General features: G+C 35.4%; 1 protein-coding gene and 1 long non-coding RNA gene across 29 annotated transcripts in view; one reads left to right on the forward strand and one right to left on the reverse strand.

Annotated features, from left to right (window-relative positions):
* The window catches only part of camk2d2 (calcium/calmodulin-dependent protein kinase (CaM kinase) II delta 2), a 75530-nt gene that overhangs the window by 37263 nt on the left and 16823 nt on the right, over window positions 1–21444 (reverse strand). For all 28 annotated transcript variants that reach the window (XR_015475704.1, XR_015475707.1, XR_015475701.1 and 25 more), the window contains 2 exon segments: window positions 3246–3305; window positions 3107–3161 (listed from right to left, as the gene is read on the reverse strand). Coding sequence is in view for 21 of the 28 variants with exons in the window: in XM_087235540.1 (XP_087091666.1) it covers window positions 3107–3161; window positions 3246–3305 (115 nt within the window). In the remaining 7 variants the exon portion in view is untranslated.
* On the forward strand, window positions 4684–6399 carry LOC147846717 (uncharacterized). The gene is made up of 3 exons (XR_015476405.1): window positions 4684–4757; window positions 5356–5403; window positions 6261–6399. It is a non-coding gene; the product is annotated as an uncharacterized LOC147846717 (long non-coding RNA).

Raw genomic sequence — 21444 nt, forward strand, 5'->3', positions numbered from 1 at the left:
GTTAACTTAGTCTACTTTGTAATATTAGTTACAAACATATAAATATTTGTTTTATATTTATAGATTTGTTTTTGATATATTGCTGTTTAAGAAAAGAGATCCTGTGTGTTTTATATCCTTCATCATTGTGGCAAGGGACTCTCAAGATTAAAGCGACCCCGCCCACAAGAAAAGTAAGCTCCCTCAAAGCCCATGGTATAGTTCGAACACTGACCATAACCTAAATAGCCGGGTCGGTCATGTTTTCGGGTCCCCTTGAAACATTTCTGTTGTGTTCCGTCCTATTTGCATGTGTTGTGAGAAATTTGCATTAGTTAAGAGGATTTGTTTTAAAGTAGCATTAAGCTAGTCTTTTAAAACATTTCAACTGAACATTTGAAGTCATTTAAACTAGTGAACACTTGAAAGCTTCAGTCATCTGATTGGTTGAATTCTGAATGGTTGAATTCTGTGTTTGGTTGGTAGCTTTTAGAATCCACTGTGGTTCAGTGATAAAGTGTGTGGTGTTGTGCTCTTTTCAAAACCTAAACAAACTAAAAAAGTCAAACAAAATTGATACAAAATGTGACAGTATTCAAAAATAGCAGTGCAAGCAGTTGTCATACTGTGCGAATCTGGGTCACAAACAGTTGAATATTACTGAATATGACAGCTTGTGTCTCTCTCCCTGTTTGTCTCTGCTTGCCTGTCCTTGTGTTCTCCTATCTGTTCGTCTGCCTTTTTCCCAACAGCCACAAACAGAACTACATCATAAGCCATTTTTTGTCAAGCAGACAGAAGTCAGCATAATCCATTGGTCTGGGCTATTCTTAAGGCTACATTCACACAGTTGGTGTTCAGAAATGGAAATTATATTTACAAACAGGTGCAAATATTGAATCTTCCAGTTCAAACAGTGATTAAAACATGATTAAACTGGGGTTGTCACATTTCTATAATTGAACTGTTTGTGAATGTTACTATTAACCCTAAAAATAGTTCACCCCAAAATGAAAATATGCAATTAATTTACGTTCAGGTCATCCAAGATTGAATTACTCTCTTGAGTACAACACAAAAGGAGGTTACTATATTATAGGTTATAAACGTGTGTGTGAGAACAAAACCGATGCCATTGTAGCTGAATAGCATCAGCTCCCAGTAAAGTATTGTTTTATGTGTGTAAACCCATCTTCTAAAACCAATACATTATAAATATTTTAACTTTAAATATTACGAGTCCTCCAATCCTATGTTTTTAACATGAACTTTTATTTGCACTTTTGACATTTCTAGATCATCTACATAAGTATTTAAGAACAGTTATGAAAGTGTACTCTAAGCACATTTATGTTGCTTTAATTTGCACAATATTATAATAATTTCATGTTTTTATATACTTTAAGAATTTTAAGTACTGTATAATGCTAGCAAATGCAGTGGGAGGTTATTATATTTTATACAACAGTTCTGTCTGGTTCCCTAAATAACAGCACTTGTATAGCCTCTTCACCCTTCTGTATTACTCCGCCCACATAGAGTAACAGCAGATCAACAAACGCACTACAGTTTGACAAATATTGCAGCTGTTAACATGACAACATACTTTGAGGCTTTTATAGGTAAGAATGTTTTGGAGATTCAGCGCATCAGCGGTCATCCGCCTATCATACTGAGAAGAGCAAAGACGGTTGATGTTCCGCCACAAGATGGCGACAGAGACCACAAAATAAGCCATCATTAAAACATAATTTTCTTAGTGTAGCTTAATGTTTCAAACTACAGCTGAACAAATCGTTACAGAACAGGTAAGTGACATTCTAAGCCGATCTCTCTCTTTTGTATGTTGTAGTGCTGTATTTATACCATGGTATGCTGTATTTATACAATAGTAATCTGGTGTTTGCTTTGCACTGGCTTTGGGTTAATTATTGTGAATTACTGTTGCAACAGAGAAATACTGGGAAATCTCTGTAGACTGATGGCATTTCATGAGCAAAATCATCTGTTTTTTTATTATTTTAGACATTATGCTAGAGAATCATTCAAATGCTAGCTCTAAAGTGGCGTTTGTGGATTAGCAACGGTTTCTGCTAATCCACAACTGAAAGCAGTTCCTCATACAAAAGGGTTTTTAGACTCCTCCATGTTTGATTTCCTTTTTTATACGCACAATTATGCAGTTAAACTGTTGTAGCAGTGCGATATGACTGTATATCACCACTAGCGGGACACTAAGGCACTCGGCCTACAGCCTCGAGTTAACACGCACCTCCCACTAGTGCCAATATACAGCCCTATCGCACTGCTACTTGTGTGATATTGCCCATATATGTTATAACTGTGTGTGCACTGAACTGATGCCATTGTTAGTGATTGGCATCAGTTCCCAGCAAGTATTTTTCTGTGTGTTTAATAGACATCTAATAGTTATTAATTTGGTTAATAATATGGGCTTTTTGATTACAATTTTAAAGCATAGTTCACCCAAAACTGAAGATTCTTTCATCATTTACTCTCCCTTCACTTGTTCCAAACCCATTTAGCATTTTTTTTCTTTTGTTGAACACAAAAGAAGATATTTTAAAGAATGCTGGAAACAAGTAACCATTGACTTCTTTAGTATTTGCTTTTTCAAAAGTCGATGGTTACAGGTTTTCAGATTGTGCTAGTAAAAGTGATAAAAAGCATTGTTATAAAAACTGTGAAAGTTCTGAATATTTACTTTAAGGTGAAAAAAAAAATAATTTGTAATGAACCTAGGCAAATTGCAGAGATCTGGAATAAATCTAGGTAGGTCAACTAACAGTACATTTAAATTTTGGGTTAAACTATTCCTTCCAACACTCATAAAACCAGATTGACAACTGCATTCAGCTGCTGCGTAAACACAGCCAAAAATGTCTTTTTCTTCCGTAAGTCAGTTCTAAAAGTAATTCTGAAAGTGGGCTCATTGGCTCAGCGGTTTGCCGAAGGCTGCCCTCTGGGCGCTGTCCTGCTATCACATAAATATCAGTAGCACTTTGTAAATGGGGCAGTCTAATGCGATCTGCACAGACTCTGAGGAAGCAATGACAGGAAAAAAGACTGTGGAGAAAAAGAGAAGATTAGGCTAATATATACTTACAGATCAAAAACGAGGTAATGGAAGCCCTCCTCCGATATGCTGTCATGCAGTCGAACTACAAAGAGAATTTTGTTCCGTCTTTAGTTAGTATTAGCTCATACAAATCTCTGGTAGAATGTCTCTGGAAAAAAAGTGTTACCAATATTCGGATGTTTCAAGAGACGACAAATCCTGGCCTCTCTCTCCAGCTTCTGGTGATCTGAAACACACAAAAAACATTAATTGTTATGATATGATATTATTTTATGATATGATTATTTTATAAAATGGGACTACAGTTTGATTCTGCACCTCACACATAGATTTTCAAGGCTAGTGTTGCTGCAAGAGCTCTGCAGATCTCTAAATCTCCACCAGAGGGCAGTGTTTTGATGCCTGTGAGGGTGTATGCGGGGCAGATGGCACCCTGACCTGCAGAAAACTATAAATAACCACATGCGCTCTTCTCTCTTCTGTACTAATCCGACATAAAAAAAACATACTAAACTTAACTGGAAAACAGAAAAACACAATTGTCCAAAGAATCACGAGACACAACTCAAGATGTAGAATAATTTAAGTACTCAACCACCGTGATTGCACAGGAAATTTGGATGATATGAAAGGGAAATAACATGTAAATAAAATATGCTTGTTGTTTGGCACAATGTGTGAAATTTACTACCTGCTGTTTAAAAAACGTAAAAGAAATGTGCAGAAAGCAGTGATAAAGGCTTTAAAGTATAGTGTAAATTGCTGTTATGTGACCTCATTATGTTGCATGTGGTGGTAAAGCATCATCTCTTAAAATAATTAGCATTTCTACAACCATGTTGTTGTAAAATGTCATAAAGTTTGTGAGTCTAGACATTTGATTACAAAGCTTTTTAAAGTGCCCTCATTAGACATGAATTTACGAAAACAATAACAGTAAATGATTCAGAATTAATGCTAACACTTTACAATAAGGTTCGTTAGTTAATGCATTTACTAACATGAACTAATCATGAACAACACTTGTACAGCATTTATTAATCATAATTGAACATTTACTAATGCATTATTAACATCCAAGTCAATGGTTGTTACCATTAGTTAATGCACCATGAGATAACATGAACTAACAATGAACAACTGTATTTTCATTAACTAACGTTAACTAGGATGAACAAATACAGTAGTAGATTATTGTTTGTTCAAGTTAGTAAATGCATTAATTAACATTAATTAGCCTTATTGTAAAGTGTGACCGAATTAACTTTAGGCCAAATCAAACCACACTGTAAAAAGTGCTACACTCACAAAGTTGTTTCTATCTACTTTAAATAATTGCAATCTAGTTAATTTTATTTGTTTTATACCAAAAAAAAATTAATTTGCTTCCTCTTTACTTAAAATATATCAGTTTTTATATAACTGTATATTTTTAATAAAACTAATGCAATTTATTTGAGTAGATTTTTTTACGTGGTTATTGTGTAGAATAAATGTTATAAAAGTGAGTTGACACAGACAATTTATTAGAGCAGCTGTCGATGTGGGCAGGTGTTCATAAAACGTGATTTTTATAGTTTTGCGTGACTCCTTTTTCATTGCCCGGGATTTAGCAGGCAGACGCAGCTTCTGCAATGGTCGACATTAACTGCTCCCAGCAGCGGATCTGATTAACATGGTAAGTTGCAAATTTAGCCGAATGATAATTGTAAAGTCATGCAAAACTGCTGTCTTCGCTAGGCAGGTGAGGTTTTAGCTTTGTAAATTGTACTGTAGCCTCAGGTATGTTAACAGTTAGACTGCTCTCACATGGAAAGCTAAGTTGGCTAACGCTAACCAACGCTAGTTTATGCTAATGATTAAAAGTGATATTATTGAGAAAAAATAGTGAAAGTAGTTTTAAAACACTTAGTAGGTATAACTAACGTTGCAGAACCGATTAACAAGGTCACTGGTGGGCGGTCGGGGTGTGGGGGTTCAGTTTGCTAGCGCTAACTTAGCTAAAGTTAGCTCACCTAAGTTATAGCAGCACATTAAGGATGGATATTAAATGCAGAAACGTATGCAACAGTTAAGTAGTTTGTGTTTAACGTAAGAGAAAGTATAACTTAAAGTTTGTGTTTTAGAGATTTAGTCCATAAGTTTTTTTTAATGCTGCAGTGAATAAATTACAGATTTACAATTTATTTTAACTTAAATTACATTTACTACTGATGTTTACAGAACCATTTAAACTGAATGCACCTCATTCTAAAATGCATGTTCTTGGTCTTTAGATACCAAAGTGATTTTGTTACCTGTGGATCTTCAAACTTCACATCCAGGTAAGAAAAACATTAGATACAACTACAGCTATAATTATTTGCAGGCAAGTAAAACATTGGTAAAATTGCAAACAATAGTGGGCTCCATAGAATTAACTTACATTTGATATCTGAAGATTTTTTTATGTGTGCAACAGTAAAAACAGTATAAAAATATCCTAATGCAGTTTCTTATTATCTGTCAGTCTTTCAATAAAGCTAACTGATAACACTGAATCACTGAACTGTCATTTTCCAGTGACATTAAATTTGAAGAAAAAAAAGTCAATTAAATGTAGCTTTAGCAAAAATTTAATGTAAACCTTAATGTAATGTGTAAAATGGCAATGTATTTATTTATTTATTTAATAAAATTTGTATTATGACGTGCAAAGTTTGGTGCAAAATGAAGATGACATTTAAATTATAGAACTTGTATTCTATAATTTTCATATAGCCATTTTCAAACAGTTTTAATATCTAAATTAAATACACATTCTTATGCTTTATAAGTTGCCAAAATAAACAAAAAATGTAATACCTAAATTTTAACAATTCTTTGATTGACAGGAAAACACAATGACATGCACTGTTACACTGAGTAAAATCACAGTTTTCTTTAAAATTTGATAACTAAAAACACCTGGAATAATGTAATTACACAACCTCTATAACCTTTTTTTATTTTTTTAAATAGAAGTTAGGTAATTTTAACTAAGGTAATTTTTAACTGATAAACTAAGGTGTTTCATCCATGCATCATTCTCACTGGACTTTTGTAACTTCACTTGTAGTTATTTCCTATTCAGTATTTAGCTATTTAATGTTGTTTGGTAGCAACCACCTGAACTCCTGTTTCTTTTTGTCTCTACCAATAGAGTTGTGAGGAATCAGAGGTGCATGCGGCTGCCCACGGGAAAAATTTGCCATCAGCCCAACACAGTTTGGATTATCATAGGACTGTCAGAGGTTTGCCAAACCTGTCAAATGCATGATGGCTCCTGTTTGGACTTACCGATGTCCTCGACTTCAAGTATCCATCAAAACTGTATACATTTGAGATATATTAGAGACTCTTTGTGGGACTGGACATTATGCATCCTAAATCTTCATCAAAATATGCAAATCTCCTCACTGAGTTGCCTTGGATGATTTCTCAATAGGATCTGGTATTATTAATGTTTTTATTTATGTATTGTGTATGTGTAGCCACATTAATGGCCTATTTTGTAGTCACTATTAAAAGGAACATTGATTGATATTGAATACATGTTATGGTCTTTAATCCATCTTCCCATTCTTATTTAATTGTTATTGACAGGAAAGTCTGTTTATCTGTTTTTACTAGTGTATATTGTGCTTACAATATAGAAACGAAGATTTATTTTCTGAGGTTACAGCCAGAAGTCAATTAAATTAGTTTTAAATGACATATGCATGGTTAATTTTATTTAGATCATTAAGTTCATAATACTTAATTAAAATGAGTACAGTCAACATATAGCAATGTATAAGTAAGTTAAGTTTAACAAAAAAAGTAAGTTTATCTGATTTGAGTAATTTTAGAAATATTAGTTGGCTCAACTTAATTTTATTGCATTTGTTTTAAGCAATGTTTTAGTGTTTAAAATACTTAAAAAAGGCTGGAAGTTGAATCAACCTAAAACGTCCGATGCAACCACTTGCCTCACTTTTTATAAGTTAGATCTAAGTAACATTTTTTACAGTGCATTTTTATATGTATTACTCCGTACTTAACGTATTTTGAGGAATAGTTTACACTAAAATGAAAATGAACTCACTATTTACTCGTCCTCACTTGGTTTTAAACCTTCCTACATGGAAAAAACCTACAGTTGAAGTCAAAATTATTAGCCCCCCTGTTTATTTTTCCCCAAATACTGTTTAACGGAGAGAAGATTTTTTTTAACACATTTCTTTATCGTAATAGTTTTAATAACTCATCTCTAGTAAATAATATTTGACTAGATATTTTTCAAGACACTTCTATACAGCTTAAAGTGACATTTAAAGGCTTAACTAGGGTAATTAGGTTAACTATGCAGGTTAGGGTAATTAGGCAAGTTATTACATATCTATGGTTTGTGGTAGACTATCAAAAAAATCTAGCTTAAAGGGGCTAATAATTTTGACCTTAAATTGGTGTTAAAAAAATAATAGCTTTTATTCTAGCTAAAATAAAACAAGTAAGACTTTCTCCAGAAGAAAAAATATTATCAGACATAGTGTGAAAATTTCCTTGCTCTGTTCAACATCATTTGGGAAATCTAAAAAAAATTTTTAAAAAATCAAAGAGGGGCTAATAATTCTGTCCTATTAATATTTATTTTGCTCTGTTGAACACAAAAAAGGATATTTTGAAGAAAGCTGCACTCCTGTAACCATTGACTTCCGTATTATTTGCTTTTCCTACTATGAAAGTCAATAGTTACAGGTTTTTAACTATCTTAAAAATATCTTAATTTGTGTTCAACAGAACAAAATAAAATAAAAACATCTTTTTAGTTTTGGGTGAACTCACGCATACACTATGGACAATTAAGCTTACCCAATTCACCTATAGCGCAAGTCTTTGGACTCGTAGGGGAAACTGGAGCACCCGGAGAAAACCCACGTGAACACAGGGAGAAAATGCAAACCCCACACAGAAATGCCAACTGATCCATCTGAGCCTTGAACCAGCAACCTTCTTACTTTGACACCCTAAATTACTGATGAAATATCATCCAATAAAAATATTTAGCATTTCAAAATAAAATCAAGCTGGATGCGGCACGGTGGCGCAGTGGTTAGAACTGTCCATTCACTGCATATGCTGGATACGTTGCCGTTTCATCCTGCTGTGATAAATAAAGGGACTAATCCGAAGAAAAATGAATGAATGAAAATGATGCTTTTGTTTGTGTTAAAGTGTCCCTGTTATTCAATCTATGTGTTTACAACAGTTACAACAGTAAACGATGCATACTTGATGCAACTATCCCTAACCCTAACCTAATCTCATCCTTACAGTAAGCAAACGGTTTAATATTAATCTGTACTTACACATATAATACAGTAAGTTTGACAAATATACTAACAAGGACATGTTTGAAAACAGGATAAAACAGGCAAACTGCACATTTAGGCAGATGTGCTATTTGGTGCATGCTCTGTGCACATTATAAATCCTGCAAAAATAGCATGAAAAGCCAGCAAGTATGCAATCTGCATGTCTCCATAGTCACAGCTGATTCATAGTGAAATGAAGCCGGGTGAATCATATGAAAATGTGATTCATTTGAATTTGAATTGCGACCACAAATGAATAGCTCGTGTGTGCTCATGCAGCTTTAGGCCACATTTAGTTCCTTCTCACATTTTCGTTCAGATGGAGGGAATAAATTAGGTTTTGAAGGAGGCGAGGGGGATAAAATAGCAGAATTTCCTGTCCTGTTTTCCCTCTATTACAAATCTGCGTATTGCGGTTCATCACAGTTTTGGTGGTTTATTCTCAGTTTCAGCAGGTTTATCTGTTCATCTTTCTTCTCTTTGTCACAAATCAACTCCCCCCACCTCCAGCTCCACAGGTAGCCCACCTACCAACCGGCCAGACATCTGTTGTCTAGCAACTCCTCCACCAATCAGAAAGCAAAGGCCTCTCTTCCTCTCTGCAGTGGAACCAGCCCTGCATGCAAATACAGGAACCCTCTGGATCCCACAGAACCCCAGCAAATCACAGCACAAAACTTTGATACAAAACTTTAGCAGCTCATAAATACGCGGCTACATGTTAATCGACAGTTCAGCATAATCACAGTGCCATTTTAGCACGACGATACAAAATTACCGGATGCATATTTCTCACATTACAAGTTTAAACTAAAAAAAAAATATGTTGCAGCACAAGAAGTATGCGCAGATAAGTATGCCATTCCCAAGACGAGCTCAGATCTTCAACAGAGCAGATGGCTTATTCATACACTGAACAACATCAGTGCTATTAATCTGGCTGCGCACCAAGAACAACCACCGTCATAAATAACACTTGCATTATTGGACAACAGCTATGAAACAATTAATGCGGCAGACCAGAATTATGGATAGCTGCATTCATGTTCTATATCGAACAAATAGAGAAATGCAAACACATTCACACACACACACATTTATATCTGTATCGTTTTTATACAGCATGATCATGCCTAAATGTGCACTCACCGGCCACTTTATTAGGTACACCTTACTAGTACCTGGTTGTACCCTATTTTGCCTTTAGACCTGCCTTAATCCTTCATGGCATAGATTCAACAAGGAACTGGAAATATTCCTCAGTGATTTTGGTGCATTTTGACAAAATAGCATCACGCAGTTGCTGCAAATTTGTCCGCTGCACATCCATGATGTGAATCTCCCATCCCACCACATCCCAAAGGTGCTCTTTTGGATTGAGATCTGGTGACTATGGAGGCCACTTGAATACAGTGAACTCATTTTCATGTTTAAGAAATCAGTATTTTGTGATTTGTGCTTTATGACATGGTGCGTTATCCTGCTGGGAGTAGCCATCAGAAGATGGGCACACTGTGGTCATAAAGAGATTGACATAGTCAACAACAATACTCAAGTATGCTGTGCTGTTGACACGATGCTCAATTGGTACCAATGTGTCACGACTGGGTATCACAAAAACAAGGGAAAGATCCAAGTGCAGCAAAACACATTTATTGCCAAACAATAAAGATCCCAAAAAAAATCGCCGAAAACATGAAGTGCAAAATTGAAGCACAAAAGTGAATCAAACACAAACTGAACAGGTATCCAAAAACATTGTAATGATACTAAACAAAGTGAAGAACCAAACAAACCAAACACGATGAACCAGATCACGATTAAAGCACGACAAACCTAAACAGAACATTGAAAATCCAAAGGCAAACTAAACACAACATAACAGGGCTTATAAAGACAGAACTAATTAGACAATGAGGGACAGCTGGAAACAAGGAGTGATCACATGACTAGGATACAAAACACAAAAACCAAAACAAAAACTGGTGCCCTTGAAAACCACCAGAGGGCACTGCAGCAGGTGTGACACCAATGGGCCTAATGTGTGCCAAAAAATACCCCCCAAATCATTACACCAGCAGCCTGAACCGTTGATACAAGGCAGGATGGGATCCATGCTTTCATGTTGTTAATGCAAAATCTGACCCTACCATCTGAATGTCGCATCAGAAATTGAGACTCAACCAGGCAACATTTTTTCAATCTTCTATTGTTCAATTTTGGTGGGCCTGTGCGAATTGTAGCCTCAGTTTCCTGTTCTTAGCTGACAGGAGTGGCACCCGGTGTGGTCTTGTGCTGCTGTAGCCCATCCGCCACAAGGTTTGACATGCTGTGCATTCAGAGATGCTCTTCTGTATACCTCGGTTGTAACGAGTGGTAATTTGAGTTACTGTTGCCTTTCTATCAGTTAAAACCAGTCTGGCCATTCTCCTCAGACCTCTGGCTTCAACAAGGCATTTGCGGCCACAGAACTGCTGCTCACTGGATTTTTTTCTCTTTTTCAGGCCATTCTCTCGGTTTGAGTCTCCAATTGAGTGATTAGATGGGATGTGGGATGTTCATGAGATGTTCAACTAGTTTCAAAGGGTAAGAATGATGTGGTGTCCATGCAGTGATCCTTCACATCATAGAGAGGTTCAAAGACGTTTTTAGAGGCTTCAAATCAAATTGCAAATTAAACTGCGCAGACTACTTTAAAATTTGATATCTAGTTTAAAAAAAATTCTCAAAATTATCATTCATATTCCTCAAAAAACAAAGAATAGGTGGCGCTCTCATATGGCCACTAATGGAAAGTAAATGTTAACCGGTGGTCATGTCTGGTACTGCAGCCAAACAAAATGTTACTGAAAGCCCGTTTTTGAGGTCTAACTTCAAACTTGGAATATTATTTATTCAGATATTTCACTTAGATATTAAGTCAAATTTGGGCTAAAACAGGTTTTGTAAAAATACTCATTTTTTATAATATAATAAAATATACATTTGTCGTTTTCTTATCTATTAAGAGGTTAAACTCATAGGGACAAAACTTTTATTTTATTTAACATTTTGAACTTTTTTTTTTTTACTTCAGCTGCAATCCTACAAGTGACTAGTTCTTTTAAATGAGACCAATCCTAAATCTATGAACTCAGCATTGAATATTAGCAACCATTTAAGTTGGACATTACATATTTATGTCCATGTTCAAAAGGTAGGGGTGACAGTTAAGGTGTTAAAAGCAAAATCTGTCCAACTTAAAGTTTTAAATGAAATCCCATATGTCCAAACTATATTTTCAATACGAATACATGTACAGTTACACCTCTAATATATTCGCAAAATGTCAAACATGTTATGGTGGCGTGCTGTTAATCATCAAATGCCACAAAAATGAGTCAGACATTTACATGCACTGCTAACACGCCATGTTTTTTCTCTATATAAAAAGGACTATTAATTGCAGCATCTATTTGAGACAAAAACTAATTAATCTAAACCAAAAACCATGCGCTGACTATTTTGTGAAATGACAGCAGAATTGACATTTATATATACAGCAGACAATCCATGAAGTACTATTTGCTGGACTATATAGTTTTTTTAATCAGGCTTGACAGTAGTAGAGCGGTGTGTGCACTATATCTACAGTATGTGTAAAATGCACTTTGGTCAGTAACAGGGAAAGGCCTACATTTGACAGTCCCGCCTCCTACCCACTTTTTTTCTGCTGTTCTCTTTTTTACTTGCTATCTGAAGCCTTCCGCACTGCAGCAGTATGTGTGTGTGAGAGAGAGATAAAGAGTATTCCTTCATGTTTTGTGCTGCTTTTCCAGGAGATTAATGAGAGATTTGAGATCATCGGGGAGAGAGGGAGAGAGAGGGAAGCAATAAACCTCTGGAATGAATGACCAAACCCTTTGCCTTGAGTATAGCAATCATGTGTGATAAATAAATAAATAAATAACAAGGGTCACAATCTTCTGATCTGGAACCAGCTGCTTATATTCAGAGCAGACAAGAGCAACTCATCACATGCAGTGACTTTTTTTATCATCCAGATACAGCTCAATTTACATGCAGCACATGTTGAAAGAAAGGAAAACCGTTGGAAGGGCTGTATATGTAAATTCTAAAACATTTGCAAACTGTATTGAATTGTATTACACGATGCATATAGTCTGACAAATCAAACGCATTTGCAAATCACGGTAGTTACTGCTCCTAGCAACTGGGAAGTCAACTTGAACTTGATTACTCACAGACTTACTCTATCATTAACCCTGCAGCTAAAACTCCCACTCCCAAGTCTCACAAAGGACACTGCACACTTAAGATTTTATGTAAACTCGCCGACAGTGTTTTCAAATTTTCTCAGTGCCAATGCTGATTCGGATGACTTGAAAACAAATATATTTGCACATAGTACAATGTTCAAATCTAAGTATATAAAATATCTTAGTTTTTTGTTTAAAAATGCAAAAGTTGGTAAAATAATGAATTAGTGATTTATTTTAGGTAATCATTAAAAATCACTTTAAAGATTGTAATAAATAATTAAGTTAAATAAAAAAAGTAAATAAATAATTGTAATTAAAAAAATTAAAAAGTTTTAAAAAATTACTAAAAAATAGTGGTAACACTTTACAATAAGGTTCATTAGTTAATGCATTTACTAACATGAACTAATCATGAACAACACGTGTACTGCTTTATTAATCATAATTGAACATTTACTAATGCATTATTGACATCCAAGTCCATGCTTGTAAACATTAGTTAATGCACCTTGAGTTAACATGAACTAACAATGAACTACTGTATTTTCATTAACTAACGTTAACTAACATGAACAAATACAGTAGTAAATGTATTGATCATTGTTTGTTCATCTTAGTAAATGCATTAATTAACATTAACTAATGAACCTTATTGTAAAGTGTGACCAAAATAGTAAATTCAAATGAAATTATTTTTTTATAAAATAAAAAAATAAAATTGATAAAATAAAACAAAATAAAATAAAATAAAATAAAACGAAAAAAATAAAAATTATTAAATTTAAAAAATAGATACAACTAAATAAAATAAAATAGATAAACTAAAATATAATATATAAAACACAATAAAAAATAGATAAAATAAATAAATAAACTAAATAAAACTAAATAAAATCAAACAAAATAAATAAAATATATAAAATAAAATAAAACAATTCAAAGTTTCAATGATTGTGTCATTTGAAAAGACACCATCACATAAGACCAAAACCTTCCCAAACCAGGATGCACACAGAAACCCCTGTTTTGTTCTTAATTTGTAATTTGTACATCAAACATTCTTACGAAGAAGTCTTAGTCATTTTGTTGACCCATTATGTTACAAAACAACGTGAAGCACTCCATAGTTTTGAAGTTGACTTCTCATTGGTTCAATTCTATAGTATTTTTATTAAACGTCTGTTGTGATTTTTAACACTTTGCCCAGAAACAAACACTTCATGTTGCCAACTTGCCAAACCCCCTAACAGGCCCATAGCCCGGGAGGTTTCGGGTAGTTAGAAAAACCCACCCTCCCACTGACAAAGTGCAGAGTTTAGCCCCTATATGAGCTCACTTGTCCCATTTTTGAAAGTGTGCTATCATAAATTGTGAAAGTAACTGATAGAATAGGGCAATAAGAGAAAATATTTTTTTAATTACTCAAATTTACAAATTGTGACTGAGGAAATGAGCTGGTCAGTTTGCTATTTACCTGCAGGCTACAGTTTTGAATGTTTTTATCTGTTTAGACGCAGATTTGTAAATAAACACATTGTGGTAAAAGTATGGTAAGCTAAGCACTTTAACAAAATTGTAACAAATATTTTTGTTGCATCAAAAAGTGTGGCTATGATCACCATCCGACAAGCTAATGCAGCAAAGATTAGAGCTTAAAATGTCAGTAAAATGCAGTATTTGAACCTCATAATTTAATAGAAATTGAGGAGAATCACTGCAAAAAGCTCCACTTTTTGAGAGTAAAGAGCAAGCCCTTTCAATAGGCTGCTACTGGCATGTCTAAACAACCATTACAATGAGTACTTTTCAGAATCAACTAGACACTGGATTTCTCAAACATACAGTATGTCACCCCCAGTGCTGGCTTGTCCAATAGGTAATATAGGCGGGGGCCCCATCACCACTGCTCTTGAATATTCACTGTGAACATAAGCGTGAGGACAAGCGGGTACATTTAATTCATTAACAATACGCAATACACAAACCCCATTAAAAAAGATACAATTCACAACGACGGTGAGAAAAAAATAACCTCTACATTTCAATAAAAGAATAGCTCTGTATAATTCATACATGACAATTAGCTGAAAACAATAACAACAATATGAATAAAAGCAGAAAATATTAGAAACATGCCCAGCAGCATCACTCTATTTTGCATAACACCACCCGCGATCGCCTATTGGGTGAACTAGAATGACGTATTACACAGATTCCATATCAGTTCAAATTGCTCATGTTGGATATAAAGGCAGAAAAAGTGTCTTAAAGTAATAAAGTGTCACAAGCGTTGTTGCTATTTTTAATCGGAATAAAATGGCGTTCAAAGCAAACAGCATCTTTCCGGAGCCGAAAAAGGAAGAAAAGAAAAGCAGAGGAAGAAAAGCAAGCTCAAAGTAAAGGTATGTTCTTCTACGCAATTACATTATTTAGTACTGCAGTATTAGTTGTTTTAATAAATGCATAGATGCTCATAATCACAGGAATACAACAAAAATAGGCCACATTCAGCATGTTTCATTAAATAATCAATTAATTTTCTATCCCACTAATTCACCCTGCTGAAGAAACACAGGTTTCCCCCTCATCTGGTCAACATCGGATTTTACCCACCTGTCTAACATCTAATGCAAAGTTTTGTTTGTGTAAATCTCTGTGTAAAAAAAAAGCTAAAATGTCTCCTGCATTTGTATTTATTTATGCATATTTTTGTATGTTATTCATTTACAAAAAAATGCAGTTGCTTCAAGTTTTATTTGTAAATGTCACACTTATATACATTATTTTTCAAATGAGTGTTTTCTGGCTTGCAAACATATTTGTTTAAATATTTTTTTACATATGTGTTATAGGTTAAATATGTTACAGATGTACACACATAAATATTAACATTTTATTTTTGTGCTTCTTACAGTTTTTACTCCAGTGGGCTAAATTTTTTTTTATCTCGCCTAGGGCCCCTCTACCCTACAGGCCAGCACTGCTCACCCCCGAATATTTTTCCTAAGACGTTTGGTGTATATTGTACACTGCACTTAATTGCAGCTAGATCTGCTTAATGCTTTCACTCCCCTAAACATAATACTGACCATAACACACTGTGATTGGTTGCTTTACATGTGGGTCAGATGGTCTCTAGGGTGGTCTTTGGCCAATGAAAACTGTGATGAATCCAGACCTTCTGTCGTCAGTTTGAAGGTCTAGTTATGCATGCTTAAGGAAAGTACAAGAATTAGTACAGTCTGTGTTTCATGATGCTTTTAGCAGTATTGCAAATGATGCAATTAAATGAAGTGTTGGACACTCACTACATAACTGTCAGAGGGGGTGTCTAGTTTATTTTCTTATTTAAATAACCATGATATTTTCTGGCAAATTTGCATGTTTAAAATAGTCTTGTCTAAATACACAAATTTTTTTTGGATACATTTCACAAACCCCACTCCTAACCCTAACCCATAAGCAACCCATAAGCAAATCCTACTAAAATGTACGAATGAGATCAAACATTCATTCATTCATTCATTTTCTTTTTGCCCCTTTATTAATCTGGGGTCGCCACAGCGGAATGAACCACCAACTTATCCAGCATATTTTTTACACTGCGGATACCGTTCCAGCAGCAACCCAGCACTGGGAAACACCCATACACTCTCACACTCACACTTATACATTACGGCCAAACCATACACTCATACACTATGGCTTTTTCACTTGAAAAAGTGGGGAATTGGCTGTAATTATGAAGTTATTTCAGATGTAACCGCAATAAATTACATAAAATAGGCTACTGCATAGTTTCTACAACACATTTGACAAAACAAGAATGCATAACCTTAACTCAATGTTTAATTTAATGTTTAATGTTTAATTGAAGGTTCCCACTTTACATATGTTGATTAGTTTAAGATAAAAAGTCTAAAATTGAGTTTTTAAAAGATTTAAAAGTGCACTTGTGTGTCTGCATTTTTATTGATCGAGTGATAAAGATTCACATGACATTTAAAATGTAAGCAATACTATAAATAGTTTTAGAACGAGTAATAATCCCATTAATCTAGCTACAGTACATGTCCCTGCTGAAGGGAATTTAAGCTAATTATTTATTTTTCGCAGTAATATCAAAGCTAAAACTTAGAACTATAGTATTGAATCTAATTGTAATATCCCCTAAAAAAAACAAGCCATTCTCGTAACTTTGTTCTTAGTGTGACTGAAATGTAGGCAATGAATGACTAAGGCTAAGGTGAAAAAAAAGGGAGGAGACCAACAGAAACTCATAGTTTAGAGGATAAAACCTGCTCCTGACCAGGTTAGGTCACAGAGTAAGTTACAACGGTAAATGACTCTGAGTAAAAGTAATCTCTCTTTCAGAAACAGGTTTGACTTACCCTGCTTTCTCAAGTTTGACAAACCTGCCATTTTGAAACAGAAAACCCAGAGTTTCTCTCATTTCAGGGTTAACATACTTTAAGTTTTCACTTAAATTTCTTTCTGAAATGGGGCCCTGGACTGACTGTATTCATTGTGGGAGTGCATGAACCAAACTGTGATCCCCGTATCGTGACGGCTTGGGATGAATACATGAAGACAAAAATATCCGTAAATGAGCAGCTTTACATATTTTGTGATTAATGATTTTTTAAATGATTATTATTTATGATTTTAAATTGCATTATTTTCCCAACAGGCGATGCGGTGGCACGGTGAGTAGCACGATCCCCGCAATCATATGGGTTTCCTCCGGTTTTCCCCACAAGTCCAAAGACATGTGGTATAGGTGAATTGAGAAAGCTAAATTGTCCATAGTGTATGTGTGTGAATGAGAGTGTATGGGTGTTTCCCATTGATGGGTTGCAGATGAAAGGGCATCCACTGTGTAAAACATATGCTGGATAAGTTGGTGGTGACCCCAGATTAATAAAGGCGTTGATAACTTTGACATGGTGTTTATGTTATTGTGTCTATTTTTCTACAATATATTTATATTATTTTATATAATTTTTTTCTCTCTCTATTCTTTGTTATATGTTATATATGTTACATATAGTATATGTTGTTATTAAAAGCGGAAGTCTTTTATTTTGAATTGATTACTATTACAGAAATAAACGGATACATGGTGAGATCGCACATGATCAAGGCACCCCAGCTGTACGGTCTGCTACGGCCTGAAGGTTTAGCTTCTGGTTTGATTGGAGAACAAGGTACTGACACTTCATGTTTGATATGCTTGCTTGTATTGAGTTTTCATATTGAATTTAAGTCATGTCTGTTTGTTTGTATACAGCTTTCATGTTTGCTTACATTTGGTTTAATTTTCTTTTGTATACAAAGCTCTTACGGTGTTCGGTGACATTGGAAAGAATGTTGCACTCAAAATAAATCATGAAAAAACACCAGTGAAATGATTCAATCCTTTATTGAACCAGGGAGCTACAAAAGGGACTAAGCTGAAAAGAAAATGAATGATCAAATTAATATTTTCCCAAAAACTTCCCAAAAATTTCAAAAAAGTTACTTTTTTTAAAAAAACATATAGTTTAAAATGATATAGTGTCTGGGTTGGTGTTGTATATTCATTCATTCATTCGTTCGTTCGTTCATTCATTTTCTTTTCGGCATGGTCTCTTTATTAGTCAGGGCTCACCACAGTGGAATGAATCGCCAACTTATCCAGCAATTTTTACGCAGCAGATGCCCTTCTAGCTGCAACACAACACTGGTAAGGCATTGTATATTTTTTTTACGCTATAAAAAACCTTGTTAGTAAACTGCCAGTACATTTTTTGTTACTTTACAAAGTTCTCTATTATTTCAAACCAATAAAATGTCAATAAAAGTTTTTTTTTTTACTTTAGAGTTGAATTTTCAACGTCAAAAGTCGACAGAGCTGAGATAAAGGTTCCATAATGCAAATCACAACCATAAATAAATGGAAAACACTTGTGAACCACAAAATATGCCCTTCCAGCCACAACTCAACACTGTAAAACCCCCATACACACTTGCATTCACACTACAGCCAATTTAGCTTACGCAATTCACCCTCTTGTATACCGCACATCTTTGGACTATGGGGGAAACTGGAGCACTCAGAGGAAACCCAAACGAACATGGGCGGGGAGAACATGCAAACTCCACACAGAAATGCCAACTGACCCAGCCGAGGCTTAAACCAGCAACCTTCTTGTTATGAGGTGATTGTGCTATCCACTGCGCCACCGTGACGCCTCTTTTAGAGAATATATATAGTTTATTTTATAGTACTGTGAGTTGCTCCTATAAACACTAAAATATAAACAGAAGTCATCCATTATTCATTGACTATGTTGGTCGATTCTAAAACCGACACTAGAAGAGGCATTAAGCGGACATCAGGGAGAGCTATTACTTCTGTTAATTGGCCAAGCGGGGCCAATAAACTCAAAATGGCTGATTTATTGACACAGCTGATTTATAAGTCCTTCACTGCTGCTAAGAGAAGCCTTCAATCCAAACTGTTTGACCTGTCAGAATATCGCATACTCACAATTGAGGACACACAGTGATGATGTACAACTTCAACCACTCAGAGGAGAGCTTGGAAAAGAACATTCAGTTCTTGATAGATAGAAACATGGCACGGCATGAAACGTTGCGCAGGCTATTCTGCAAACCGCGAAGAGGTTTTGCTCCTCTGGCTCTCAGGGACAGCGGACAGCAAGAGACCTCCGTGTCTCTCAGGCAAGTGACCCTTTGGCTCCAACGAGACCACAGACTCCAGAGAGTTGAAGCCCTCAGACACGAGAAAATCTGAACTACTGGTCAAAGAGCAAAAAAGGGAGACGGGGAACTGAGAGAATGTGTCTCTAATTAAAAGTGCCCTAGCTATCTCTCCTCAGAATTCCATGGCCTAGTTTATTAAAGTGGGCATTGAGTTCTCTGTGTGCTACACCACACAGTCTGAGCACTGACCTACTAGTTTTGCACATAGCCCGAACAGAGAAATGGGGTGTATTCAAAAAACTGAAAAATGCTGTCTTTGCAGGTGTGATGAGGGCAACAATGCAGTTGCTTCAGAGTTTGGATGCTGAATGATGCCTCACAAACACCAGACGTTTATATAATCAGAAGATTTTCACCTGCATCTGAAAACTGCCTTCACTGTAAAAAAGCTGGGTTTCACACAATCAATTAATGCTGAGACAACATGAAGGAATTAAGTTAATGTATTAGCATTTAAAAAAAAAAAAAAAAAATTTAGTTGTACCAAAAGAAACTCAAGAACTGTGTTTTTATAGCTCATTTTAAACAAGTAGCTTGAACAAAGAGCAAAGGTTACTTACTTCTCGACTACCATTTATGTTGGCATGGAGTAAACCTTGCAACCATTCTTTCTTTTCTATTGTGACGTACTGTATATCTGAGAGAAGCTGCTTCTTGACTAAAAAAATTATGTAGGACAGGACTTGATTTCGTTCATTGTGAACTGATTGGATCGTTCAATCCCCAGTGAACACATCATCGGAGAAGTGATGTCAAGGGAAGGAGAAGGAAATAGTACTATAAGTGGATGAATCATTTATGGTAAATTCAGCAACATCAAAAAGAAAAATCCAGTTTGATTTCATGCGGAGTTTAACCCTTAAACCCATGATTTGGGTCTTTGCCGACTTGGGACAGCATTTATTAATCATTCCTTTGTTCTTTTTTTTAGGTCAACCAAGTTATTATTACACGTAAATCCACCAGAGGCCGATGTAGATTGACTGACTGAATGACTGACTGACTGACTGAATGACTGACTGACTGACCGTTCGACTGACCCACCCTCTTCCTTCCCTAAACCCAACCAGAAGTGTTTTCAAAAGCATCGATTGACCAGTGCCCACCCACTTCCCTAAAACCAACCAATAAAGGTTTCACAGGCACCGACTGACCAGCGCCCACCCCCTTTCCCTAAACCCAACCAATAGAGTTTTCAAAGGCACCAAACAACCAGCAAACACCCACTTCCCTAAACCCAACCAATAATGTTTTCAAAGGCACCGAACGACCATTGCCCTCCCTCTTCCCTAAACCCAACCAACAATTTTAGAAAGCAATCTAGAAAAAGAAAACCCCCTGCCTAATTTTTACCACATTTTCAGATTTTACCACAAACTCACACTGTTATTTACTTGTTTATTTAATTTTTAGGCTTCTGTTTTTGTTTAACCTGCTTTCTGGAACCGTTTTTCATTGGACTTGAACTCCGTCATTGTGACCAACTTCTCTCTGCATCTCAAGTCCGCCGATGTATATGGTGAACTAACTGGACAAACTGGTAACAGCGGGAAAGCCGTCCATACAGAGATAAGCTGGAATGGTGTCATACCACCCCGTAGCGTTCATTTCAAAGACAAAATGCAGCCATACGTACTTCTGGCTACATAATTTGTGATCTCCAGAAATGTATATACTGTACAGTAGGGCTACGTTTTCAGAATGAGCCTATGTTGGCTTTTTTACGCCATCTGAGCACTGACCTGCTAGTTTTGCACATGAACAAATACAGTACACTATCTATAAAAATGCTGTCTTGTTTAAGATAAAAAATGTTGTCTTTGCAGGCATAATACAGACAATATTTTTTCAGATGCTGCAAAAACAACAGCAAAGTATAGCATAAACATCCTGCAACTGTATGTACTAAGAAGGTTCTATAATTGTATTTGTGTGTGCGAGGGTTAAACTAGGGCACAAG

Source organism: Danio rerio, chromosome 1 (genome assembly GCF_052040795.2).
Source record: "Danio rerio strain M-AB ecotype USA chromosome 1, GRCz13ab, whole genome shotgun sequence".
Classification (NCBI taxonomy): Eukaryota; Metazoa; Chordata; class Actinopteri; order Cypriniformes; family Danionidae; genus Danio; species Danio rerio.